The sequence below is a fragment of the Gallinula chloropus genome (genome assembly GCF_964237585.1).
Source record: "Gallinula chloropus genome assembly, chromosome: 26".
In the NCBI taxonomy this organism is placed as follows: Eukaryota; Metazoa; Chordata; class Aves; order Gruiformes; family Rallidae; genus Gallinula; species Gallinula chloropus.
In genome coordinates this window covers 2,397,835-2,424,444 of record NC_140111.1, presented here as the reverse complement: position 1 = coordinate 2,424,444, position 26,610 = coordinate 2,397,835, and the positions used below count along the sequence as shown (strand labels likewise).

The 26,610-nt window shown below is 57.2% G+C and overlaps 1 protein-coding gene across 2 annotated transcripts; it reads left to right on the top strand.

Annotated features, from left to right (window-relative positions):
• The first annotated feature begins 917 nt into the window (after positions 1–917).
• PIP4K2B (phosphatidylinositol-5-phosphate 4-kinase type 2 beta) lies at positions 918–26,610 on the top strand. Of its 2 annotated transcripts, XR_014617859.1 has the most exons (11): positions 918–1,108; positions 10,596–10,693; positions 12,728–12,824; positions 15,792–15,944; positions 17,134–17,280; positions 17,665–17,703; positions 18,953–19,066; positions 19,811–20,069; positions 21,046–21,149; positions 21,823–22,491; positions 24,151–26,610. XR_014617859.1 is itself a non-coding variant. In XM_084275679.1 (10 exons), exons 1-10 carry the CDS (start codon positions 929–931, stop codon positions 21,901–21,903), a joined length of 1,272 nt encoding a protein of 423 aa, XP_084131805.1. In that variant the 5' UTR covers positions 918–928; the 3' UTR covers positions 21,904–26,610. The 2 variants fall into 2 exon arrangements, 1 of the variants encoding a protein (XP_084131805.1); XM_084275679.1 differs by having other exon boundaries at positions 21,823–26,610.

Sequence of the window (26,610 nt, the reverse complement as noted above, 5' to 3'; positions counted from 1 at the left end):
GGGGGGGGGTGATGGGGGGGGTGTGGGGGGGTGGGGAGCCCCCCACCCGCAGGGGGAGGCTTCCTGGCGGCCTCCAGCAGCCCTGCCGGGGGTCTGCCCCGGCGCCTGACCCGCTGCAGCCCGGGGGGGGTTCGGGGGGGTTCGGGGGGGGGTTCGGGGGGTCCCCGCGCTGTCCCGGCTCCGCTCCTCGCCCTTTAAGCGGCGGCGCGGGCCGCGTAGTAGCTGCCCATTCATAATTCCAGGCGCCTTGTTGCTGATTGGCCCGTTCCGGGCAGGGCGTGGCCTGGGCGGGAACGTCACGCCAATTGGGCGAGACCATCTCCGGGACGAAGAGGAGGGGCGGTCGCTTTCTTTCCCGTCTCCCCCCCTCCGGCTCTTCCCGTTGTTCCATCTCTCAGCCCGAGCCCTGCCGCGGTTCCTCCCGTCCCTGCCGCGGGTTGTGGCGGGGGGAGCCAGCGGCTGAGGCCGCGCTGCCGTTCCTTACCATCCCAGGTTCCCCCTCCTCGGCGACGGCGTGGTACCTCCCGCTCCCCACCTCCTCAGCCTTCCGCCATCTTGGCGCCTCCTCAGAGCGGGGCCGGAGCGGGCTCGGCCGGCGGCGGGGGCGGCTCCTCCTCGGCGGTGGAACGAACCACCGCGGGGGCGGGGTGGGGGGTGGGGGGAGAAGGGGGAGGCGGGGACGGAACCACCGCGGCAGCGCCGAGGGGGGGGACGGAGCGGGGGCAGCTAACGGGCCGGGCCGGACCAAGGGGCAGGAGCTGACAGGGGCGGGCGGTACCACTGAGGGAGGGGAGGGAGGGGGGGTGGGGGTGGGGGGGCGTGTGCCGGACCGGGCGGAACCATGCGGAGGCGCTGGTAGGGGGGGAGGAGGGGGTGGGGGGGCAGCCCGAGGGAGGGGGTTCGGTCCGGCTGCCGGTCCGGGTCCGCCATGGCCTCGAACTGCGCGGGGGGCTCGGCGGCGGGGGGCGGCGGCGGAGCGGCCTTGGGCTCGGCCCTCAGCGCCAGCAAGACCAAGACCAAGAAGAAACACTTCGTGTGCCAGAAGGTGAAGCTGTTCCGGGCCTCGGAGCCGCTGCTCAGCGTCCTCATGTGGGGGGCCAACCACACGGTGAGCGCGGACACCCCCCCCGGGCCCCGCGCCCCCCCCCCCCCTCCCCGGGCACTGCCCGGACCCTCCCGCCGGGCCCTCACCCCCTCAGGCCGGACCCTCCCCCCCTGGGTCCTTCCCAGCCCCTCAGGCCGGACCCTCCCCCCCCGGGCCCTCCCCAGCCCCTCACACCGGGCCCTCCCCCCCCCGGGCCCTCCCCAGCCCCTCAGGCCGGGTCCTCCCCCCCCCGGGCCCTCCCCGGACCCTCCCTCCGGTCCCTCACCCCCTCACACCGGGCCCTCACCCCCCGGGCCCTCCCCGGCCCCTCACACCGGTCCCTCACCCCCCTCAGGCCGGGCCCTTCCCCTCTCTCCCTCCCCGCCCCCTCAGAGCAGAACCCCCTCGCCCTCGCCTCGGGCTCTGCCTCCCCACCCCCCCTATACACACACACCCCCCCCACCTCCTCCCCGAATCGCAGCCTCCCCTTCCGCGGGCACCCAGCCCCTCGTCCGAGTCCTCCCCTGGATTCCCATCCCGGACACCCTGCCCCGGGGGGTGCCCGCCCTGCCCTGCCCTGCCCTGTCCGTGTCCCCGGCGGTGCCTCTCTGCCGGGGTTGGGGCTCCTTCCCCACATCGGCCCCGTTTGGGTCCCCCCTGGATGAGGGTGTCTCCCCCACACACCCCCTGCCTCCTGCCCGCCGCGGCTGTAGCTTCCCCGGCCCTTTGCCAGGGGGTACCTGCCCTCACCCCCCTTCCCTGACACCCTCCCCGGTGTTGCCCAGGGGCAGCGGTGCCGTTTTGGTGGGGTCCCTTTGTGTAGGGTGCTGTGGCCCTGGCACACACCCCCGGTCTGGCACCCTGGGGATGCTCAGGGCACGGTCCCCATCACAGCCCCTGGCTGTCTCACTCCGGGTGCTCCCAGTGCCCCCATTACACGAGGGGACTCCTGTGTGTCACAGCCCAGAGCCCCCCCACACTCGGTGGCTGCATGGGGAGGGGATGATCCATGTCTCTTCTCCATCGGGAAACACAGGAGGGTCTTTCTGGCCCCATCTGCCCAACCTCATCTCCCTCTGGCTTGAGGATTCAGCTACCAGACCCCAGGCCACGTGTTTCCCCCAGGATTGTGTGTGTCCCTGGGCAGTGGTTGGCACCAGCCTTGGGAGGCAGCTGGGAGAGGGTCCCCTGGAAATGCCTCTCTCATCCACCTCCTTTGGAGCTTCCCAGGAACCTCTTTACATCTTTCTCTGGAAACTTCTCTAGGAGGCCAGACACAAACCTCATAGTGGAAGGGAGGGATTGATTCACCACTGTGCTCTCCCAGATCCTGCTCTAGGGAGGGTGTTTGGGTGGTCAGAGCAGTCAGAATCCTCACCCCTTCCTAAATTAATACACTTCCAGGGCTCAGACACTCTTCCAGTGGATTAATGGATCCTTCCTAGAGAGTGAAAGGGATTTAGTTGGTTTTTAGGGGCTTTTTTTTTTCTTCCCCAGAAGCAAATAACACAACCAAGAGGAAAAAAAATAGCATTATATTTCTAGCTTGCCTGCTGATGGAGTGAAAGCTTCCAAATGTAGTTCAACACGGAGCTGCCTTCCTCAGTCAAAGGATGTTCTGAGTGCTCCCAGCTCAGAGCCTTGCCCAGGAAGCAGGATAATGAATTTAATCAGCCTTTGATCAGTGGTGCTATTAGGAGCTCTGAAGAAATGGAAATTAGTGGGATTCTTCTGAGTTTCATTTGTGGCCTCTTGGGGACAGTTGTTGCTTGGTGGCAATTAGCTGGGCTTTTTTTTTCTTTCCTTTTTTTTCCCCCCTTTTTCCCCCCTTTTTCCCCCCTTTTTCCCCCCTTTTTCCCCCCTTTTTCCCCCCTTTTTCCCCCCTTTTTCCCCCCTTTTTCCCCCCCTTTTTCCCCCCTTTTTCCCCCCTTTTTCCCCCCTTTTTTCCCCCCTTTTTCCCCCCTTTTTCCCCCCTTTTTCCCCCCTTTTTCCCCCCTTTTTCCCCCCTTTTTCCCCCCTTTTTCCCCCCTTTTTCCCCCCTTTTTCCCCCTTTTTTCCCCTTTTTTCTTCTTTTTTTCCTCTTTTTTCCCCCCTTTTTTTCTCCTTTTCTGAGCTGGCTGGGTACAGGAACCTGGCAGCTTCCTTAGGCGCTGGGTGAGGATGACTTGGGGAGCTGTGAGATACGAAGGGGAAGGGAGGAAGGCAGGGGCACAGCTCCAGCCTGGGCAGGGGGTTGTGTTGGGTGCAGGTTCAGGAGTGGCTGCCAGGGAGGAGGGTGGAATCCTGAGGGGCTGGGAAGGGGGGAGAAGGGTCCAGCTGGGACCTCCTCAGCCTTGGGCACATCCTGTGTTTCCCAACAGGCTCTTGCTGGCTCCTTCTCCTCCACCTCCTTGCCGCTGATCTTGAAGCTGGTGTTTGGGTGAGGGGGGTTGGTGGCCCTGTGAGGCCCTAAGGGGGTCGGTGGCCCTGTGGGGGCCTGAGGGGGGGTCTGTGTGGCCCTGTGGGGGCCTGAGGGGGGGTCTGTGTGGCTCTGTGAGGGCCTGAGGGGGTAGCTGGGCCTGTGAAGGCCTGAGGAGGTTGGTGACCCTGTGGGTGCCAAGGGGGTCAGTAGCCCTGTGAGTGTCCGAGGGGGTCGGTGGCCCCATGTGTGTCAGGGGGGGTCTGTGGGGGCCTGAGGGGGGGTCAGTGTGGCCCTGTGAGGCCCTGGGGGGGTCATTGGCCCTGTGGGGGCTTGAGGGGGGGTCATTGTGGCCCTGTGAGGCCCTGAGGGGGTCATTGGCCCTGTGGGGGCTTGAGGGGGGGTCATTGTGGCTCTGTGAGGCCCTGAGGGGGTCAGTAGCCCTGTGGGGGCCTGAGGGGGGGGTCAGTGTGGCTCTGTGGGGGCCTAAGGGGGGTCAGTAGCCCTGTGGGGGGTCTGAGGGGGGGTCAGTGTGGCCCTGTGAGGCCCTGAGGGGGTCAGTAGCCCTGTGGAGGGTTTGAGAGGGGGTCAGTGTGTCTCTGTGGGTGCCTGAGGGGGGTCGGTGGCCGCTGTGGCTGCGAGCTGAGGTGCCTGTTGTTTGCTCCACACAGGAGCAGCTGCTCACCCTGGCCTGTGTTTGGGGGGCTGGTGCCCTGGGTACATGTGCAGGGGAATTGTCCCTGTACCTCCAGCAGATGGTTCTGGCTGCTTGAGGAGGCTTTTCAGGACTATCTGTGGGCTTTGTTAGAGATCTTTTTTTGAGGGGGGGGTGGTGGTGTTCGATGGTTTAGCTTCTGGCTGGTGGTTTTCCAAGGAGGGGTGAATCCCTTGGCTGTGCCTGTGGAGCCCTGCCTTGAGAACCCTGATGTAGGAGGGGGGGAGAAAATGCCTATCAGCCCAACCAGGAGGCTGTGCCAGAAGGATCCTGTCAAAAATACTTGCATTGGGGATGAACTTTTTAATGGACAAATCCAACAAAACAACCATTTTATGCAACCCACCATTTCTGTTGGCTGAAGAAATCCCCTTGAGTCCATTAACTGAGTCTGGCAGCAGCTCGGCCCTGCCTGGTGTTTAAACAAGCTTGTTAGCAGCTGGTTGTGAATACAGGCAGTGCTGGGTCTGGAGAGCATCAGGAGCAGTGATGGGAGCACACCAAGAACAGGGACTGGTTCCTGGAACCCCAGTTCTGAGTGTGAACGGTGAGCTGGGTCTTGGCTGTCCTGGTGGTCCCCAGCCAAGTGAGTGGGGGTCAGGGTGGGGCTGTGGCTGCTGGGAGGCCCAAACGTGGGTGGGTGTTTGTCCAGCAACTGTGTGTGGAGCTGGGAAACTGCAGAGGAGGGAGGAGAACTCGCTCAGATGGGAGAGACAAGAGGAGCCAGAGGGTCACTGCTGATGTCTTGAGCTTTCTGGGGGCAGATGGAAAACCAGGGGCTGTGGGGATGGTTCCTGGGGGCAGCGCTGCTGGTGGCTGCTGCTGTCACACTGGGAGAGGAGCTGCAGCTCCTGGCTGTGGGTGATGGGCACCTTCACTCCTTGCCCTGGCTGGAGGTGGGTGCAGGGAGCTCTCCAGCAAGTTGGGATGGTTCTGGAAGGCAGGATGAGCGCAGCAGTGTGGTGTGATGCTCTGGAAACCATAGAAACGGTTGTAAGGTGCTGATTATAGAAGGCACTGGGATCCCAGCGAGTCTGGGGGCTGCTGGGGGGGTGACTCCCATTGCTGCTCCTCAGCTGAACAGTCGAGCTGGTCCAGGCTGTGCTGATGCTCCCTGAGGTGGATCCTGACAGGATCCTGGGTGCTCTGTGGCCCTTGGCAAGGCGGGGGGGGGGGACACAAACAGATGCCATTTGTGCTGAGGTGGGGTCTGCGGGCTGTGTGGATCTCACCCAGGGCAGCCTCCAGAGCCCCCCCCAGCACCAGCCCCTCGAGGAGAGGTGCCAGCACAGGGCTCTTCAGTATTCCAGTGAAGATTGGGGGTTGCAGCACACTCCCCCCCCTCCCTTCCCTGCAGTGGGGGGTTTTTTGGGGAGGTTGCCATGCTCATTCCAGCCAGAGCAGCATCTGCCACCTCTCAGATGGTGAAGCCCCCTAAATTGGTGCTGGCACAGGGTGCACAGCCTGGGTTTGTCCTTTCCAGCTCTCACTGTGCTGTGGGTCTGATGGAGCTCAGGAGAGCACAGGGCTGTGACAGTCCCTGGTAATGAGCTCTGAACCTTCTCACCCTGTTAAAATTGGGATCCCAGCAGCCTTGTTGGGTTCCTGGGAAAGTCAGTGAGGAAAAGGGGGCTCTGCTGACCATGGGTAGGTCCTGTAACCTGTCAGTGCCTCAGCTCTTGTTTGAACCCTGGGATGTGATGGCTCTGCCCAGCCCACAAGGGACTGGGAGGACAGGATGCTCTGCAGTGGTCCTGAGCATGTGCTGGCACCAGGGCAGCAGCGCTGTGCTGCAGCTCAGGATGCAGGAGCCCTTTTCCCATCAGGCTTCAGAGTACTTGGGTTGGGAAAGGGTGGGTTCACTGGCACTGGGTGATGCTTTTTTCCCTCTTAGTCCCAGAATCACAGGGTGGAAAAGCCCTTTAAGATCACCCAGTCCAACCATTCCCATCCTGTGCTGACCCAGCTCCCTGAGCACCTCATCTCCCCTCTGTTCAACACCCCCAGGGCTGGGGACTCAGCCCCTCCCTGGGCAGCCTGTGCCACAGCCCCACAACTCTGCCAGGGAAGAACTTGTCCCTCCCATCTGCTCTGCCCCTGCCCTGGGGCAGCTTGAGCCCATTGCCCCTTGTCCCATCTCCTGTCCCCTGGCTGCAGAGACCATCGCCCACCTCTCTGCACCCTCCTGGCAGGGCAGGGGAGGTGGGGAGAAGGTCTCCCCTCAGCCTCCTCTTCTCCAGGCTCAACACCCCCAGCTCCCTCAGCTGCTCCTCAGAGGATTTGCCCTCCAGCCCCTTCCCCAGCCTGGTTGCCCTTCTCTGGACTGGCTCCAGGACCCCAATGTCCTTCTGATGCTGAGGAGCCCAGAACTGGACCCAGCACTTGAGGTGCAGCCTCCCCAGTGCCCAGCACAGGGGCACAATCCCCTCCCCAGACCCACTGGTCACACTGGGTCTGACACCAGCCAGGGTGCCCGTGGCTCTCCCGGGCTCACTGCTGCCTCTCCACACACCAGCATCCCCAGAGCTCTGATACAAATCACACCAGACCCCCCCTTCCCCAGCATCACACGGGGGTTTGTCAGCCTGGGAGCTGATTAATCATGCTCTAATTCATGGAAAACACTGGGGTTTTTTTTCCCCCCAGTTGTTTGGCTGTGTGAAGCAGCAGCAGAGCTTCCCTGCACATGTGGGTCCATCTCCACTCCAGTCAGAGTGATTGTTCTATGTGTCCTTTTCCCTGCTTCCCCAGAGGGTTCTAAAGTTTAACTAAGGCTCACAGAGGGCTCAGAGATGCCTGATTTTAAAGGCTTGGAGAGGAACAAAGTCTTTCTCTTTTTCCTAAGCAAATTCCTGTTGTAAGGAGTCCTGGAGAGGAGCCTCACAGGCTCCATCATCTGGACCCTGTTAGTAAACAAGCTGCGTTTCCCCATCAATTTCCTAATGGTAATTGCCACTCTGAGCCTGCAGTCAGGTTTGGAAACAGGATTCTGCCTGGCCCTCTTGGTGCCACCAGCTGTCCCTGGATGACACTGAGTATTGATGTGTCTCTTGGAAAGGAACTGGCTTTGGTGGGGAAGAGGAGTGATCAGCTGGAGATAAACCCAGATCCTTGTGGCTGGTGCTGCTGGAGGATTCCAGTGGATTCCAGGCTCAGCAGAGGGAGGGGAGGTGGTGTTTCTCCAGCCCTCCCAAGCCAGGGGTGGCTGGAAACTCCTCAGCAGTGTAGGTAGAAATGGGTTTTGCTGAGGGGAGATGAAGGGCCTGGCCACTTCTGGAGGGGAAGGGGAAAGCTGGAGGCTTGGAGAGGCAGCAGAGCTGAGCTGCTTGTTCCTCAGGCCAAGGGAGGAGGAGGAGGAGGAGGGTGGCAGTTGTGGCTTTGAAGAGTTGAAGGTCTATCCCTCACCATCTCCTTCCATCCCCAGAGCTCCAGACAAGCTTTCTAGAGCTGGGTGCCATCTCTTTGTGGGAGACAGAGGGGTCTGGGCACCTCATTGCTGGGCACCTTGCTGTGACCTTGCCTTCTGTAGCACAACTAGAGACACACACACACACTCTGCTATATATAATCCCCTGCTCCACGCCTCTCCCTGGGGAGCAAACATGTGCCAGGCCTTGGTCACGTTGCTGCTGCTCAGATTCCACCCTGATAAGCAGAGGAGAGAGGGGCTGTCCCCCTGCTTCCCTTTGGGCAAAGGCTTCCTAGGCTTTCCCTGGGCACCAGGCTGCAGGAGCTGGCCTGATAACCCTTAGGAGAGGGCACTGGGTGCTGAGGATCCTGCTAGGGAGGGTTTGGGATGTCCTTTTCCCCTGGCAATGGGAGGGCTTTTCATTCCTCTCCCTGTAGGATGCTGAGTGATTCTGGTCCCCAGCACAAAGCTCTCACTCCTCCCCATCTCCTCCAGAGCCCCAAAGCATCCAGAAGGCTCTGCTGTGTGCAGCTGGGAGAGGGAAAAGCTGTGTGTGTGGGGGAGGGATTTTTCCAGCTTGTTTTCTCTTGGGAAGAGTGGGGGCATCTTTCCCATGAGCTGGGGTGCCCTCACACACCGTTTCTGCCAGGCAGGAGCCTTGCAGCAGGTCCAACATCTGAGGCTTCTGCTGTGGCAGAACTGAGGACATCCAGAAGCATCCTGACACCTCACTCTGCTGGTGAGGGCCTGGCTTTCTGGGCAGGGAGGAGACAAATCTCCAACTCCCTGTTCCCTCTCAGCCATCAGCTGCTTCCTCCTCTCTGGAAGGAGCTGGTAACAGCTTGTTTGTGCCTTCCCCACTGCTGAGGAGAGGGCTGGGAACAGGCATGTGGAAGGAGAAGTGCTGCTGGGCTTCCCCTCCTGTCAGGCAGCGATGGGGAGTGGCTGGAGGCAGCACCTCTGCCTTCATGCAGCTGTTTTCTCTTCCCCTTGGAGGGAAATTGCTGCTTGGGGCTCTTGGAGACAGCAGCTGGGAGCTGGGCTCTGGGATTTGGGAGATCCCTTCCTCACCTGAGCTCCTCTGTGCAGGGCTGAGCCTTTAGCTGAAGCCAGGGGGGTTCTTGGGACCCCTCCCCATTGTGCTAACAGCTGGTGGGGGTGCCTGACATTATCCATCCATCTGTGCAGGGTGTGCAGCTCCATCCCTCCATCCATCCCTCCATCCCTCCCTCCATCCCTCCCTCCCTCCCTCCCTCCCTCCCTCCCTCCCTCCCTCCCTCCCTCCCTCCCTCCCTCCCTCCCTCCCTCCATCCATCCCTCCATCCATCCCTCCATCCATCCCTCCCTCCATCCCTCCATTATCCCTCCCTCCCTCCCTCCCTCCATCCCTCCATCCCCGAGCGCTCCGTGGGGCTGCTCAGGGCTCCTCAGTGCTGCTCCCCAGCAGACACAGGGCAGGGCTTTGAAGAGCAGCCTCCCTGCTCTCAGCAGAGCTTTCCCCTTCCCTGTTGTGTGGGATGCCTGTGGCTGAAAATAGTCCTCTCTCCCTCTCTCTCTTTGCAGGGTGTGTGTGTGTCTCTCTCTTCCCAGTCTGACGTTGGTTAAACCTGTTTTTTTTTTCACTGGTAACGATGGAAAAAGGGTGTGAAACATACCCCTGCCCCCTCAGAGGCTGGCTGGGGGGGTTAGAGAGCTCACTGCTCAGCCTCCCTGCTCCTTCTGGGGTTGGACTGTGCCACAGACCCCGCTGCAGAGCAGCCTCAGGCTTCCCTTCCCCTCCAACCCCCTTGGAGGAGCTGTTGGCAGCAGCTCTTTGGGCTGGTGCTGCGTGTCCTGGTGCTCTGGGGAATCCCAGAGCTGGAGCCTGTTTCCTGGAGCTTATCCCCAGCTCCTGCTCAGCAGGGAGACCCTGTGTGTGTTCCCAGGGTGCTGGGACCTGCCTGGGACGTGGTGCTGGGCACAGACTGTGAGCTGACTCCTCACCAAACCCTGCTGCTGCCAGCCTGGTCTCTCATGGTTGGACTTGATGGTTTCTGGTTAGACTTGAGGATCTTTAAAGGTCTTTCCCAACCTTCTGAGTCTGCCCCCTCCTCTGCAGCGTTACCTGCTTGGCACAGCACCCACAGGAGTGGGGTGGTGATGAAACTGCTTCCTCAGCCCAGCCTGTCCCTGGAGCTCAGTGGGGTGGGACTGGGGTGGTTCCTTCCTGGGACCAGCCTCAGACAGGGCAGCTGAGAAACACGCAGCCTCTTGACCCTCCCTCAAACACTGGCACATCCTTGCAGTGCTCAGGCTCATCCATGGCCACACAAGAGGCCAGAGGGGGGGGGGTTTATTGTCATTTCTGGGTTTTTTACTATTTCTGCTTCCACTGCTGGGGGCTGCAGCATCAGCCTGGCTCCACAGTAGTAGCTGAAGGTTCATTCTTCTGCTTCCCTGTGTTCCCCTGGCTGCCACACATGACTCAGGAGCAAAAACAATCTAGTGGAGTGACTCATCCCTTCAGAGAAGGTGGGATAAGAGCAACAGGAGATGAGATAGCAGGCACAGAAACTGCTGCCAGAGGGGAGCTGGGCTGTGCTGCACCAGAGCTGCCCACAGCCTGTTCTGCCTGTGCTGAAGCCCTTGGTCAGCTCCAGTTGTGAGGACTACTTAGGAAAGGGGCTGACACAGCCCTTCCTATCGTGCCAGAGGTGTATTTAACACCTACAACCTGCTGTTTCTTGCTCTGGGAGGTTTGTCTCAGCTCTTAAGCTGTGTCTTGTGTCAGTGGAAGGTGAAGGGATGGCAGAGCTGAGGCTGGTCAGGGAGGAGAACTCATCACCCTGATTGAATGAGATGCTTCTGGGGCTCATAACCCCTGTGTTGTGCAGGCTGCTGCAGCACAGCAAAGCTGCTCTGAAGGTCCAGGGGGTTGGGTGGCTTCAGAAGCAGGTCCTGGGGTGCTGGGCAGTGGGGCTGGTGTGGTGAGTGTCTCTCCTCTCCCCAGATCAACGAGCTCAGCAACGTCCCCGTGCCCGTCATGTTGATGCCTGATGACTTCAAAGCCTACAGCAAGATCAAGGTGGACAACCATCTATTCAACAAGTAAGTAGGGGCTTCCCAGCTTGTCTGTAGATCTCTAGAAGGGCCTTTTGGTTTGCTCCCTGTTGTAATGCCTGAGCAAGGGGAGGGTGGGTGGGTGGACACGTGCCCCACGGCTGTGCCCTGCCTGGGCCACTCCAGAGGCTGAGAGGCTGTTTGTGGTTTGGGTTCCATCCTCTGAGTGGTGAGACATCTGCTCAGGCAAAGCTCAGAAGGGGAGTTACACAAACCCAAAGCTACTTGACATGGAGATGCTCACTGCACTGGGTAGCAGACAGTGCTTCAGAGCTCCTGAGGGGATTGTCCCTCTCTGCTCTGCACTGGTGAGTCCTGTGGACAAGGTCCCAACACAAGGAAGATGTGGGGCTGGTGGAGAGGGGTCAGAGGAGCCACGGGGATGCTCAGAGGGCTGGAGCAGCTCCCCATGGAGAGAGGCTGAGGGAGCTGGGCTGGGTCAGCCTGGAGAAGAGAAGCTGTGGGGGGACCTCACTGCAGCCCCCCAGTCCCTGAAGGGAGCAGAGGAACAGGAGGGGAATGGGCTTGTTAAAGGGCAGAGACTGGCAGGACAAGGGGATGGAGTGAAGCTGGAGGAGGGAAGGGGGAGAGGAGAGATTGGGGGGAAGTTCTGTGCAGAGAGAGTGGTGAGGGGCTGGAAGGGGCTGCCCAGAGAGGGGGTGGGTTCCCCATCCCTGGGGGTGTTCAAGGCCAGGTTGGCTGGGGCCCTGGGCACCCTTGTGTAGCTCCAGGCCTGGAGGTTGGTGTCCCTGCCTGTGGCAGGGGGTTGGAGCTCTGTGAGTCTTGGGGTCCCTCCCAGCCCAGCCCAGTCTGGGATTCTGTGATCTATGGTAACTTGTCCAAAGCCCTGGGCCTGGAGCTCGCTGCCAGCCTCAGTGAAGCACAGACCTGGCCCAGGATTGTCTCCTGACTCCTGCCAGGCCCCAGCCTGACCTGCAGAAGCCAAATCCCAAGACCATAGAGGAGAGGCAGGAGTTTGCTCTCCCTGACCTGCTAGCTTGCCTGTCCCATTGATGCTGCTCACAGGAGGCAGCCATGAAGCTGCCCTGTCCCACAGGCTTTGTTTGGAGTTACCCCTTTCTCCTTTTCCCAAAAGCTCTGGTTTTGGAAGCCCTTTCAAAGCCAGGCCTGTGACTGGTGCTCAGAGCTGTGTTCCCCACCCTGGCTCTGTGTGTAGATCTGCTGCTCCCTGATGAATGCTTCATTTTCACTCAGTTTCCCAGGGATCAGCTCTGGAGAGTGGGAGTGTGATTCAAAAGTTTGTCTTCTCTGGCACCTACAGTGTGCAGGAGCTGCTCCTCCCTCCTCTCCTTTCCCCACCTCTTAGTGCAGAGGGTTCTCATTGAGAATGAGCTGACAGGATCCCTGTGGCCAGGCAGGAGCACCCTCTCTGCTTCCTCCCACTGGGCAGAACAAGACCCCAGGTGGGGAGTGGGTGCAGCATCCCTCAGCCCTGGGGAACGCTGCCTGTTGTTGGCTGTGCTGAGCTGTGGGTCTGGAACATGCCAGACTGGAGCTGACTCACCCCCTGTCCTTTGGGCTCTGGGTGAGAGGCTTTGGCTCATTTCTTCTGATGCACAAGTGATCTGAGCTGAAATCACAGCCCTCCCCCCTCCCCCCAACCCCTTTTTTCCCTCCAGCTCTTCATCTCAGACAGTAACAGGGTGTTGCAGGGGGCAGCTGTGGTGCTGAGCAGCACAGAGCAACAAAGGAGGAGGGGAGAGAGAAATGGTTCTGGCAGATCTGGGCTTGTGAGAGGGGAGATTGTTCTGTAAGACAGACAGACATCCTCATCCAAAGAGCTGGGTAGTCAAAACCTGGGTCCTACAGTGTTCCTCTGAGCAGATGATCCAGAGAAACACTTAACCTGGTGAGGGTGAACATCCCAGAACAGGGCTCCTTGTAGGTAGGAGGGGGCTTGGGGCATCCTGGGAGGGGGTTTAGCAGTGAAGTGGGAGGATAATTGAGCTTGATTTCCCAAGCTGATCACTGCACAAGGGTATCTGCTCTGCTTTGCCCTAGGGAGAACCTGCCCAGTCGCTTCAAGTTCAAGGAATATTGTCCACTGGTGTTCAGGAACCTCCGGGAGAGATTCGGGATCGACGACCAAGACTACCAGGTACCAGCTGTCCCCTCCTCTGCCCACCCCAGCCCCTTTCCCTGGGACAGAATCACCACACTGGCAGAGAAACTGTCATCTCAGCAGTCTTGTGTGGTCAGGTTTTGTGGGTTTCCAATCATGGGTTGGATGGTTTCACCACAACCCTGAGAGCCCCCAGCAGTGGAGGAGATCTCCCTGTGCCAGGCACTGGGCAGCAGGGGAAGGTGGTGAGGCAGCAGATGGTTGCAGCCAGGCAGGAGCTGGAGGATGACAATGGTCTGGTGCAGAACATCTGCAAGGAAAAAGGAGGCTGGTGTGTTCTCACAGACTGGGGTGCTGCTTTAGCTGAGTGCCTGTGCCTGATGCTCTTGGATTGGGTCTGTCAAAGTGGTGGCTGCTTTGGGTCGTGTTCCCTAAGCCCAGACTTGGGCTTGGCTTAGAGGGGAGAGACAGACTCTTGTATTAATCCTGCTGGGCTTGAATCCAGTGAGAGAGATGTCACAGCTGCCACACACAGCTCTTAGGATGTGTGGAGACCTCTGAAGTGAGGGGAAAGCCAGTGCTGGAGGAGGGAGGCTTTGATAGCTGCGTGGCCTTTAGCAGGCAGGGTGTTAGGTAATTAAACCCTGGCTCCCTGGCACTCTGCTGCTGCTGATAGAGGCTGGCCACAGGCCAGCACTCACTGGTCCAGGGCACCAGCTGCAATACTCCCTGGAAGCCAGCAGCACAGAGAGATAGTGCTGGGGGAGTGCTGGCAGCTGCTTGCTCCCTCCCTCCTTTGCTTCCCAGCCCTGCTCCCTTCAGTGTGGGAAGGGGAGATGGGAGCAGAGCTGTTCCTGCTAACCCCACCAGAGTGCTTCCTTCTGACAGTGTGTGTGTGTGCACTCCAGCATGTCAGAGTTCCCCCTGGTGACACCTGGGTTACTGCCAGAGCTCACCCTCTCTCAGGGTTAATGTAATGGAGAGATCCCATTTCTTACCCCTGCTGCACAGCTCATCAGGCTGAGGAGACACAGGAGCCACTGGATCCAGCTGCTGGGCTCATGTGCTGTGGGACAAGGAGCAGAAATGTGGCACCTGCATCCCACCCTGTGTTCCCAGGCCAGGAGGAGAGGTGCTGGGGCCTCTGTGGGAAGGGAGAGACCTCTCAGGATACCAAGGAATGGTGTTCAGGGTTTCTTTGGTAACTGAGATGCATCTCTCCCAGCTGCCAGGGCCCAGCCTGCTCTGTTGCCCATTCTCAGGCACACTGGGTGCTCTGCTGCCCGTTCCCAGGCACTCTGGGTGCTCTGCTGCCCATTCCCAGGCACTCTGGGTGCTCTGCTGTCTGTTCCCAGGCACTCTGGGTGCTCTGCTGTCTGTTCCCAGGCACTCTGGGTGCTCTGCTGCCCGTTCCCAGGCACTCTGGGTGCTCTGCACAGGCCTTGCTGGTGCTCAGGTTAATCACTTGTGCTTTACCTGTTGCTCTGAAGGATGACTTTGGCCATCTCTGGGGTGAAGCCATTTGGCTCTTTAAAAGTGTCCAGCTAGAAAAGAAAGCTGAGAACATCCACTGAGGTGGGGGAAAATGGGATGGCTTGAGTAGGAATCGAGCCAGGGTGAGAAACACCCCAGCTGTGGAAGAGGTGGGAGTGCAGGAAGGGATCAAAATCACCTGGAGGGCTGTGAATTTGGTAATAATATCTGTATGTGGTCAGGATTTGTGCTTCCCATCTCCTCTAGAAGAGAAGCTCTGTGGTTTGGAGGTGAGGGGTGATTAAACCCTGTGGCACAGCCTGATCTGCAAATGTCAGTGAGAAGCAGGGGGGAGTTTCAGCAGGAACCAAAGGGGTTTTTTCTTTTGTTTGCCTTTATTTTCCTGAACGGTTTCTAAAGCTGTTGGCAGGAGGAGAGTTTTTCCCCTGCTTCATTAAAGTTTTAACAGCTTTAAATGCTTCATTCTGAAAGGAAACCTCTGGGCTCCCTTGCAGCCTGACAGGGTAGATCCCTCTTTCTCAGCAGGCTGAAGAAGAGCAGGCTCCCTCTGCTGTCTGCTGAGGGAGAGAGCACAACGCAAACACATCACAAAATGCATTGTCCAGCCCTGGAACACTGAGAGACACCCCTACCTTGAGCTAAAGACCACTTCCCATGTCAGCACCCTGGTGTTTCAGGGTGCATCTCTCAGCTCTCCCCAGCTCTTGTGCCAGGGAGAGGAGGCTGAGGGGAGACCTTCTCCCCACCTCCCCTGCTCTGCCAGGAGGGTGCAGAGAGGTGGGGGGTGGTCTCTGCAGCCAGGGGACAGGAGATGGGACAAGGGGCAATGGGCTCAAGCTGCCCCAGGGCAGGGGCAGAGCAGATGGGAGGGACAAGTTCTTCCCTGGCAGAGTTGTGGGGCTGTGGCACAGGCTGCCCAGGGAGGGGCTGAGTCCCCAGCCCTGGGGGTGTTTAACAGAGGGGAGATGAGGTGCTCAGGGCTCTGGTTTAGCACAGGATGGGAATGGTTGGGCTGGGTGATCTTAAAGGGCTTTTCCACCCTGTGATTCTGGGACTAAGAGGGAAAAAAGCATCACCCAGTGCCAGTGAACCCACCTCTTCCCAACCCAAGTACTCTGAAGCCTGATGGGAAAAGGGCTCCTGCATCCTGAGCTGCAGCACAGCGCTGCTGCCCTGGTGCCAGCACAGGCTCAGGACCACTGCAGAGCATCCTGTCCTCCCAGTCCCTTGTGGGCTGGGCAGAGCCATCACATCCCAGGGTTCAAACAAGATGGGAATGGTTGGACTGGATGATCTTAAGGGGCTTTTCCAACCTTGTGGTTCTGTGAAGGACTTTTCCCCAGTGAGGGTGAGGGAGCCCTGGGACTGGAGAGATTCCAGCCCCGTCTGGACACCGACCTGTGTGACCTGTCCTAAGGACCCTGCTGTGATAGGGGGTGTGACCCCATGGGCTTTGGGGGTCCCTCCCCACCCCTGCAGCTCTGTGACCCTGTGACTGTCTCCCCCCAGAACTCGGTGACTCGCAGCGCCCCGGTGAACAGCGACAGCCAGGGCCGCTGCGGCGCCCGCTTCCTCACCACCTACGACAGGAGGTTTGTCATCAAGGCCGTGTCCAGCGAGGACGTAGCAGAGATGCACAACATCCTAAAGAAGTACCACCAGGTATGGTGAGTCTGAAACCCTGGGGAGGGGAGGTGGCAAACGCCTTAGGGAGCCTCTTGTGGTTTGCTGGGGAACTGGAGCTTGGGGTCACGGTGTGCAACCTCGCAGGGCTGGCCAGTCGCTTGTGCAGAAGGAAACAGGGTTCCTTAGCATCTGAGAGGCAGTTTGGGCACAGCTGCCTGTTCCTTTGGAGTGCTGAGCCCCCTCACAGCTCACCCTGTTCCTACATCTGTGAACTGTGGATTGCTGGTACCTGAGAGCAGTGAACACACTCCTCGTTCAGGCCTTTGAATTAGACTTTCCAGAAGGGCCAGTGAGCAGAGTTACATCACAGAATCCCAGACTGGGGTGGGCTGGGAGGGACCCCAAGGGTCCCAGAGCTCCAACCCCCTGCCACAGGCAGGGACACCAACCTCCAGTCCTGGAGCTACACAAGGTTGCCCAGGGCCCCAGCCAACCTGGCCTTGAACAGCCCCAGGGATGGGGCACCCACCCCCTCTCTGGGCAGCCCCTTCCAGCCCCTCACCACTCTCTCTGGACAGAACTTCCCCCCAATCTCTCCTCTCCCCCTTCCCTCCTCCAGCTTCACTCCATCCCCCTTGTCCTGCCAGTCTCTGCCCTTTAACAAGCTGATTCCCCTCCTGTTCCTCTGCTCCCTTCAGGGACTGGGAGGCTACAGTGAGGTCCCCCCACAGCTTCTCTTCTCCAGGCTGACCCAGCCCAGCTCCCTCAGCCTCTCTCCATAGGGGAGCTGCTCCAGCCCTCTACATGCAGCAGGGAAGGGGGAGGGGGGCAGAGTGGGTCAGCTGGAGATGTTCTACCCTGCTCCCCGTTACCAGCCAGTCCATCTGCTCCTTACTTTGAGACACAATCCCATCACCACGAGCAGTGAGGTCAGGCAGTGCCAGCAACAGGCTCACCCCACTGGGACATGACAGCCACACACACCCCTAACCCCTTCCAGCAGGCTGGCCCTGCACACACCATGGGATGCTCTGTCTCTGCTTATGATGCCTTAACCTGCTTCTCTTGAGACCCTGGGAGCCCTTTGCCAGTCTCCTGTCCTTCCACACCAGTGGCTGGGACTGGGGGCTGCACTGTGGGCTTCCTGCTGAGCCCCCTGTTCAGTCAGCCATGGGCTTTGTGTGACTGTCTGTCTCTGCCCTTCCCCTTGCCCCCTCTCCTCCAGTTCATTGTGGAGTGCCATGGGAACACCCTGCTGCCCCAGTTCCTGGGCATGTACCGGCTCACAGTGGATGGAGTGGAGACCTACATGGTGGTCACCCGCAACGTGTTCAGCCACAGGCTGACTGTGCACCGCAAGTACGACCTCAAGGTGGGTGTCTGGGGTGTCTGGGGTGATGGAGCTGAGCTCCTTCTCCAGGCAGCTGGGTGTTGGGCTGTGTAAAACCTACTTGGTGAGGTCCTGGGCTGTGCTTTCCATTCAGGTGTTGGGTTTTGGGAGCTTTGGATGGGGCTTCACTTGAGGCTCAAGTGTTGTTCTGTTCCTCCACCCCAGTGACCCCATCCCTCTCATGCCTGAGACAGACCTACAGACACCAGGGAGGCCTGTAAGTCTGTCTCAGGCATGAAAGAGGGGCTGAGCACTGATACTACAAACACTGGTGTTGTTTCTCTGCATGGAGGAATTCAGTGGTGCCAGCTCTTTGGGAACATGCCACATGGTGCAGCCACGCTCTTCTCTTCATTCTCTTCTCAGGGCTCAACAGTATCCAGGGAAGCAAGTGACAAAGAGAAGGTATGGACCCCTCCTGCCAGCCTGTCCTTCCTTGTGGTGCTTGGAAGCAGATGGGATCCCACTGACTTCCCTTTTCCAAAGGGGTATTGAGGGAGGGGGTGTTAAATGGGCCCTGAGGGATATCTTGTTTCTGGCCCCCCTGTCAGCCTGTGCCCAGTAACTGCTTGGGAAGTGATGGTGCAGGTCTGGTGCAGGTCTGGTGCTGGTTTTCCCTGCTCTGGTACACTGACAGTACCAGGAGTGGGGGGAACTTCCTGGGGGACAGTCCCACAAGTACCAAACCCACATTAGTGCCATGGTCTCTTCATGAAAGGGTTTCTGTAGTGCTCCCTGTGTACCAAGCTGAGTCAGGACAGCAGTTGGCTCTTGCAGCAGATGCTGTATAAACCACAGCAGCTCCTCTCAGATCCTGATCTCTCTCAGTTTGTAGGTTTGGGTTCTGGTGCCATCACACAGCCAAGAATCCTGCAGAACTTGGACTGTGGTGCTGCTGGGAACAGCCCTGTTGGCATCACAACACTGTGTTCTGCACACACACATGGGATACTCGGGTGTGGGACTGCAGAGTAAGCCTACTCCAGCCTGGCCTGAAGTTAGATCTCTGCCCTGAGCCAAGGAACTCCCATTTACACCAGATACTCTGGTGCCATCCTGTCCAAGTGGCCCCAGCTTGTACTCCCTGATGCAGTTTGTCTCAGACCATTCACAGTAGATGCCTCATATATCCTCCTAAGATCAAAACACTTTCATTCCCAGTTCCACAGAGGGGTTGTGTGTCCTCCCATATCCCTCAGCAATCCCCAGGGGCTGCTCCAAGCAGATTCCTCAGAAAGCAGTGGGTTTGTTTTATCCTCAGGTGTTTAGGGAGAGAAGCATTTGTTCCAAGCCTTTCCCCCTGCAGTCAGAAGCCAACAAAACACATTTCCCTTCTACTCTGGGAGCTGGTTGGCCCCTCTCTTGCTGGAGCCCAGCTGTCCAGCCTGCAGCACATCTTCCCAGCAGCCTGTAAAGTCGAGTTGTTCTGTGTTTTCACTTCAGCTTTCCCTCAGGTGCAGCTCAGCACGTGGATTCTCTGCTCTGCCTGATGCTGTTCTCATACTCAGTGGTCAGGATGAGCCACTTCCCCTTGTAAAGAGGCCAAAGATCCTGGTGCAGCCCCAACACTCAGTGTATTGCTGAGGGATCAGAGTACCAGCCCTCCCCCAGCAAGCAGGGCTCTGGAGAATCTGACACAGGCTTTTTGTTGCAGGCCAAGGATCTACCAACATTCAAGGACAACGACTTCTTGAATGAGGGGCAGAAGCTGCATGTTGGAGAGGAGAGTAAGAAGAACTTCCTGGAGAAGCTGAAGCGGGATGTGGAGGTAGAGTTTCCCAGGGGACAGCTGGTCACTGGATCCTCTAACTGGATCCTCTAACTGGATCCTCACTGCACTGGGGTGCAGCAGGGACTGCAAAGAGTGTTGCTCCTGGAGCAGTCAAGCAATTACAGCCAGGGTGATGCTGCTGGCAGTGGGAATAGAGCTGGTGGAGGTTCTCTAGAGTCCAGTAAGGGTTTAACTCTCACTACAGCCCTTTCTGTTCAGGGAGGTGCTGGCAGGGAAGGACTGAGGCTTTCTGAGCCCACTGGGATGTTGCTGTTCTCATTCAGAGAATCATAGAAAGATAGAACAGCCTGGGTTGGGAGGGACCCCAAGGGTCACAGAGCTGCAACCCCCTGCCACAGGCAGGGACACCAACCTCCAGGCCTGGAGCTACACAGGGTTGCCCAGGGCCCCAGCCAACCTGGCCTGGAACACCCCCAGGGACGGGGCACCCACCCCCTCTCTGGGCAGCCCCTTCCAGCCCCTCACCACTCTCTCTGGACAGAACTTCCCCCCAGTCTCTCCTCTCCCCCTTCCCTCCTCCAGCTTCACTCCAGCCCCTTGTCCTGCCAGCCTCTGCCCTTGAACAAGCTGATTCCCCTCCTGTTCCTCTGCTCCCTTCAGGGACTGGGGGGCTGCAGTGAGGTCCCCCCACAGCTTCTCCTCTCCAGGCTGCCCCAGCCCAGCTCCCCCAGCCCCTCTCCACGGGGAGCTGCTCCAGCTCTAACCCTGCCTTTCTCCCAGTTCCTAGCTCAGCTGAAGATCATGGATTACAGCTTGTTGGTTGGGATCCACGACGTTGACCGAGCAGAGCAGGAGGAGATGGAGGTGGAGGATCGGGCCGAGGATGAGGAGTGTGAGAACGATGGGCTGGGAGGGAACCCCATCTCCTCCTACGGGACCCCCCCCGACAGCCCCGGCAACCTCCTCAACTACCCCCGCTTCTTCGGGCCGGGGGAGTTCGACCCCTCAGTCGATGTCTATGCCATGAAGAGCCACGAAAGTGAGTGTGCCAGGGGAGACTGCACCCTGGAAAGGGGGGCTGGAGGGCAGAGGGGGTGTCCTGTGGTCTTACTGGGCTGAATGGGAGCGGGAGGACTGTCCACAGAGAGCGAGAGAGACTCTGCTGAGTGTTTCTGCTGTGCTGGTGTGGTGGGTGGTGGGACTCTGAACAGGCAGAATCACAGAACCACAGGGTGGAAAAGCCCTTTGAGATCATCCAGTCCAACTATTCCCATCCTGTGCTGAACCAGAGCCCTGAGCACCTCATCTCCCCTCTGTTAAACACCCCCAGGGCTGGGGACTCAGCCCCTCCCTGGGCAGCCCCACAACTCTGCCAGGGAAGAACTTGTCCCTCCCATCTGCTCTGCCCCTGCCCTGGGGCAGCTTGAGCCCATTGCCCCTTGTCCCATCTCCTGTCCCCTGGCTGGAGAGACCATCCCCCACCTCTCTGCACCCTCCTGGCAGGGCAGGGGAGGTGGGGAGAAGGTCTCCCCTCAGCCTCCTCTTCTCCAGGCTCAACACCCCCAGCTCCCTCAGCTGCTCCTCAGAGGATTTGCCCTCCAGCCCCTTCCCCAGCCTCTTTGCCCTTCTCTGGACTCGCTCCAGGACCCCAATGTCCTTCTGATGCTGAGGAGCCCAGAACTGGACCCAGCACTTGAGGTGCAGCCTCCCCAGTGCCCTGTCCAGGGGCACAATCCCCTCCCCAGACCTACTGGCCACGCTGGGTCTGACACAAGCCAGGATGCCCTTGGCTTTCCTGGCCAGGAAGAAGTGATGCTTGGAGAGGAGTGGCGTGTTCAGAGAGCATGTGAACCTCTGGTGTGCTCTTTCCCTGCCGTTCTCCAGCCTCCAGCTGCCTTGCTTTGTCTGCTGGTGGCATCAAAGCAGAGCTGCCCTGTATTTTGGCAGGAGGGGGGGGGTGCAGCTGGGCTTTGCTCACAGCTCAGGCTGTGCTAGCAGCTCTCTTGCCTTGGCAGGTGCCCCCAGGAAGGAGGTGTACTTCATGGCCATCATAGACATCCTGACACCCTACGATGCGAAGAAGAAAGCTGCACATGCTGCCAAAACAGTGAAACATGGGGTAGGAGCCTGCAGCCCACAGGGAGGGGGGGCTTGGGGGCTTCTGCTCTGCCTGCCTGTGCATGTGGGATGTCTCCTGACACTGATTTTTCTACCAGCATGGAAATCCTGTGCCCAGGAACAGCTCTTCCCTCATGGTCTCCTCCCACTGTCTGGTTGTTTGGAGGTGATTGGTATTTACATCCCAGTTAGGGGTGTAAACAGTTCCCCTGCTGTGGCACCAACAGCCTCCCAGAGCAGGAAAGAACTGGCTGCAGGGTGACAGGTTAACCTGCCCCTCTCCTGGGGCCAGTCCTGTTCCCTGGCAGGGGTCCTGAACTCCCCAAAAGGGCTTGAAATCCAGCCCATGTTTCAGGGACAGGGACCTTTTCACTCTCCTTCCAAATCCCCTCTCAACAAACCCAATCCTGTGAGGCACTGGTGTGCAGGAGATCCAGCTGGAGCTAAAACCAGGTTCCTTTGGGGTCTCTACACCTCTCCAGATGTTGTTGGGGTTTCTTTTCCTAGAACTTGCAAGCTGGTTTGGGTCTTTCCTGGCAGAGACAGGCTGTGCTGGCGTGCTGGCTCCCTGCTGTCCTTCCTCCCTCCCTCCTCCTCTGGGTGCTGTGGGCTCTGGGGCTCTGCCCTTGGGAGGAAGGTGTGGTGTGACTTGTGTCTCTCTCTCTGCCTTGCAGGCTGGGGCAGAGATCTCCACAGTGAACCCAGAGCAGTACTCCAAACGCTTCAACGAATTCATCTCCAACATCCTGACATAGTGCTCTCCAGCCTCCAGCCAGAAAGGAAGAGAGGAGGGGCTACTTCTGAACAGAGAACAGCCTGTGACACTACAACAGACACTGTAGCAGCATGTGGGGTGTGTGTGAGCGTGTGTGAGTGTGGGAGGGTGAGTGTGACACTGTGTGACTTCAGAGAATACTTCATTCTAGGTGCACCCTCCACCAGCCCACTTGACCCAGGTGGCAAAGTGGGTTTTTACGTTACAGAAGTGCCCAGACACAGCTTTTGAGGGCTTTTTAAACCAAGCAAAGTGCATTCTGTCAGCACTGCTCTTTCTAATGACATTTCCTCTCCTCTCTGATCCAGAGAATCCCCTCCCCAGGGATGTGACACGTGGCACTGGATTAGAGGGGTCCCTCTAGATCACGGTCAGTGGGAGTGAAGCAGTGCCTGATTCCACACACTACTACTTTCTTTTTATTGTTATTATTATTATTCTTGGACTGTCTTTACCACAAAGACATAAGAGCCCTTTTATTTCCCTCTTGGTGTAGGAATTGGAAGGAAAATAGCTCCCCATTTCAAGGATGGAAAGTATTACTCTGATCAGGAGGAGTCGCTGAACTGTAGGTAAATTCAGACTGGGACACTTTATATTTGTTTTTTGGTTAATTTAAGTGACAAACACCCACTTTTTTTTTGTTTGTAACTGCACTTGGATTTACAAGAAAGATGAGGGAAATGAACATCTACCAAAGATGATGGCATCAAGAGATGGAACTTCTAGAACCTGAAACAGTGTGAGAAGTAGTGGAGGCATTGAACCACCTCAGATGACAGTGTGCTCGGCCCCGTTATGCTTTCAGTTGGCCAGCCTTGCAGATTGCCTTTTAAAAGGTTCAAAATTCAAAAGGAAAAGGCATTTTTGTGCCTGTAGAGAGGAGGAAGGAGATAGTGTTTGACTACCCAAGGTGTCCCCTGTGGCACCTTAGGCAGGAGCTGCCGTGTCTCTTAGGTCACAGCTTCACATCACAGTTCTGCCAGTGTTCATCCAGCTGATGTTCAGTCTTCCTTACCTGCCCCATCTGCAACAGGTACTTGAACTCCTTTCCTGACAGGAGGTTCTTGGCTTAATTGGTTTAGTTGTGAAGTGGCAACGTGACTTTGCACACCGAGGAACTGGACTCGCTGGGAGCTGGGACTGTGGAGCAACTTCCCTGCTCAAGAGGACTCAGGACTTGAGCTCTGATTTGTTTTTACTCTTCTCTGCTCCACACCCCTCTCTAGAGGGACAGTTGAGGGGTGGAAACCTTCGAACACTCACTCCAGATCATTTCCCCCCCCAACCCTTAAGGAATTGGGACTGATTCCTGTGACTCAGTAACCTCCTGGTTTGTCTCCAGAGTGCTTGTAAGATTTCTCACAGCCAAGCTTGTCAGCCTTGCTTTGGGTTTCAGTAGCTCTGCTATCCAACACTTACAGATCTTTTTGGGGTTCTTTTTATAATTCCCTTTTTTCTTTTTCCCAGCAGGATTTAGTGTGTTGAACAAAACCTCTTTGCAGTTGAACCATGTTGCTTTTAATCTGCCTTGAAAACTCTTCTCACATATGCCTTTGTTTGGGGAATAAGCTGTTGGGAATGTCTGTCCTGTGCTGTAACAGTTTGCTGTGTGGAATTTGGTCCTTTTGGAGAGATAACTGGTGCTCCTCACACCCTGGGGATTTCCCTAGACTGATGCTAGCTCTGATCTGCATTCAGAATGTGGGCTGGGGAGAGGGGGGGTGGGTTTGTTTTTATGTTCACACCCCCATTTGTGATGTGAATCCCACAGGTCTCAACTTTGAAGGGGACAAAAAAAAAAAAGGTGGGGGGCAAAGTTTCAGCCCCCAAGAGTGCACTGTAAATAGAGTCTGCAAGAAATCAACCCCCAAACCCAGGGCTCGTGGTGGGATATGAAGCTTTTTATTCATTCCCTGTGACATGGGACAGATTCCTTCTGCCACTGGAGCCCAGTCCCTGTCCTGTGTGATGTGGGAGGTGGGGGTGGGTAACACACCCTTGTCTGGGAGGCTGAAGAGTCTTATGTCTTAAGATGTGTAGCTGGAAAAGCCACAAAACAAATGCAGCTATGAGAATAACCTTAAAACCAAGGGAGGGTTTAGTGGGTATCACCAACCAGCTTCGTTTTGTGGGCATTATCTCAGTTGCTTTTCTCTTAAACAAGAAGCACTTAAGTTTACCATGGGTTAGCAATTAAATACCAATCACTTTTTATTCCTGACAGTTTTAAAAAAAATCCAAACCCCTCTGCATTGAATCTGCAACTTTTGGCCTGGTAAGTTTGCTGCTCTCCTCCTGGGACACCAGCTTGTACCTTTTTCAGCTGGTTCATCCTCAAATGGTGGGGTTTAGCATTAAAAATAATCAAAAAAGAGACCAGAAAAAAAGGGGGTGGGTGGGTGGGTGTGTGTGGGGAGGATGAGGAGGAAATGAAGTAGGTGAGCTGCAGACAGACCCCCTGCAATGAGACACAAACCAGCCCAGGGGCAGTAGAAGGGTGAAGCTGGGAGCAAGAGTCTCATTCACTGAGTTTCACACAGAGGGTTGAAACTAAAGCACAGGGAGATCCTGCAGCCAGCTTTAGGAAGGGCTGAGGAGCCACTAACTATCATCTTACTCCAGACTAACTCCTGCTAGAATGAAACTGGCTCAAGTGATCCCAGAAACTCCCCCTCACTCCAGCCCCTTCCCCAGTCCTGCCCCTTGTGCCCAGTTGCCACCCTGTGTGTGTTAATCCATGATCTATCCCCCAGGTATGGACCTTCTGCTTAACATCAGCATTTTTGTATATTGTTTACATTCTCAGAGGTAGCATGATGTTAAAAATGCTCATTTTTGTTCCTAGACAGTATTTTTCTTACCAGAATAAGAAGTGAAGCTGCAAATATTTGATTTGTTTTTAAAAGGGACTTTTTTTTCTTTTGGTTTTATTTTGTTTTTTTTTAATTTTTAATCTTGTTTTAGGTCTTTTTTTTTTTTTTTTAATTTTTAACTCAAGTATTTAAAAGGACAAATCCAGCCCTTTCAAATCCTGGTTTTACAACTGCTTGTGGTAGTTTGTTGTCTTGTCTCTGGTGTGAGTTTAGTTCTAGTTTGCTGAATGTAGCTGTTTCTGTCTGTAGCATGTTACCCCTGTGGGACACTTCACACTGAGGTGGGGTTAGACTGAACCCCCCCCCCCACCCTCCCCTCAGCTCAGAGAGGTGCAGGAGGAGGGGGGCAGGTTGCTGGGATCCTGGTTTAGGGCACAGGATTGTTCTGGGAATTGTGGGGCAAATTCTTTGGTCAGTTTGAGTTTCAAACAGACCAAAAAAAAACCCACCCCCCAATTTAGTGTGTGGTGGCACCAGTGCCCAAAGACAGGGGGAGTTGGAGAAGTGAGGGGCAAGGTCCCTACTCCTGCCTGTGCTGAGGGTCTCTCATGCTGAAATCAGGCCTCACCTGTCCAAATTTGGGAACTAAAACCTCCTTTGACCCCAGAACTGGTGTCCTCCCTCCTGAGAGAGCTGCTGCAGCCCAAGGAAGAGTGGGAGAGGGTTGGCAGAGCCACACTCTGGGTGCTGTTCTGCCCCAGTGGAGAACAGCTGGAGAACACTGGGTCACCCTTTGCCAGGAGCCCTGAGTTCTGGGGGTACCACAGCACCCACCCTTTGGTACCAGCACCCCCCTGGTCCTGGCTGGGTGTGAGAGGGGTGTCAGCAGTTGGCTTCTCAGGGGCAGGGAGCAGTGGGATCCTTCGCTCTGCTCTCCCCCCCTTCTCCCAGTGACCTCATCCCAGGGAGAGCTGCTGGGGTCGCAGGTGCCTGCAGCCCTCCTGCACTGGTGAGGCTGTGCTCCCAGCCCAGAGGATACTGGTTCTGAACTGGCTCCTCCTCAGCAGTGAGGGGCCCAGCAGAGGCACAGGGGGAGGGGGTGCTGTGGCTCCAGCCCCTGTTTGGCAGGGGTTGGGTCTCAGCATCCCCCCCCCTCCCCAACCGGTGCCTCCCAGCCCTGCGCCTGTCACCAGCCTCCACAGGTGCCTCCCTGGGAGCTGCCCCAGGTCCCAGCTGTGCCCCCAGGGGTGACACAGCCCCTTCAGCACCCAGAGTGTGTGTTTGTGTGTTGTGTGTGTGTCCTCACTCCCTCTGCAGCACCGATCTCCAGGCAGATCGGCCTTAAACCCACCCCAAACAGCTGCCCTCTCCCCCCACCCCGTTCCAAGTGAACCCACCAAACCCCTACACCTGCAGAGCCCTTCTCCAGTATCCCCACCAGCCTCTACTGGTTTTTCCTTGCTCTTTGAAGTGAGTCTCTTTGTGTCACAGCGATGGCAAAGCTGGGGGAACCAACTGCTGCTCACCCAGGGCAGCAGGTTCAGCTCCCTCCAGCCTCTGGCATCGCTGCTCAGCTGGAGTTGTGTCACACACAGGTCACAGGGGTGGACAGGGCTAATCAGTGCAACTGACAAAAATGTGAATAAATTAAGTTTAAAACTATTATTTAAAAAGGAAAAAAAAAAAAAAGAAAAAAGCATTCTAGGGTTGTTTTTTTTTCACTGCTGTTTTTTAAATAGGAATTTTCAGTCCTCTGTGCTTGTCTGTTTGCTAGGAGCAGTTTGAGACACTGTTACTGTTTTGAAATGCATGCATGTTACAAGATGAGTCTCCAACCAGAGAAGAAAAAATAAAATTAAAAACTTTGTGTA

Coding starts and splice junctions, on each gene's coding strand:
- PIP4K2B (XM_084275679.1), top strand. CDS start 929: ATGGCCTCGAACTGCGCGGGGGGCTCGGCGGCGGGGGGCGGCGGCGGA. Junction 12,825..15,791: donor TCGACGACCAAGACTACCAG/GTACCAGCTGTC, acceptor GTCTCCCCCCAG/AACTCGGTGACTCGCAGCGC. Junction 19,067..19,810: donor AGCTGAAGCGGGATGTGGAG/GTAGAGTTTCCC, acceptor CCTTTCTCCCAG/TTCCTAGCTCAGCTGAAGAT.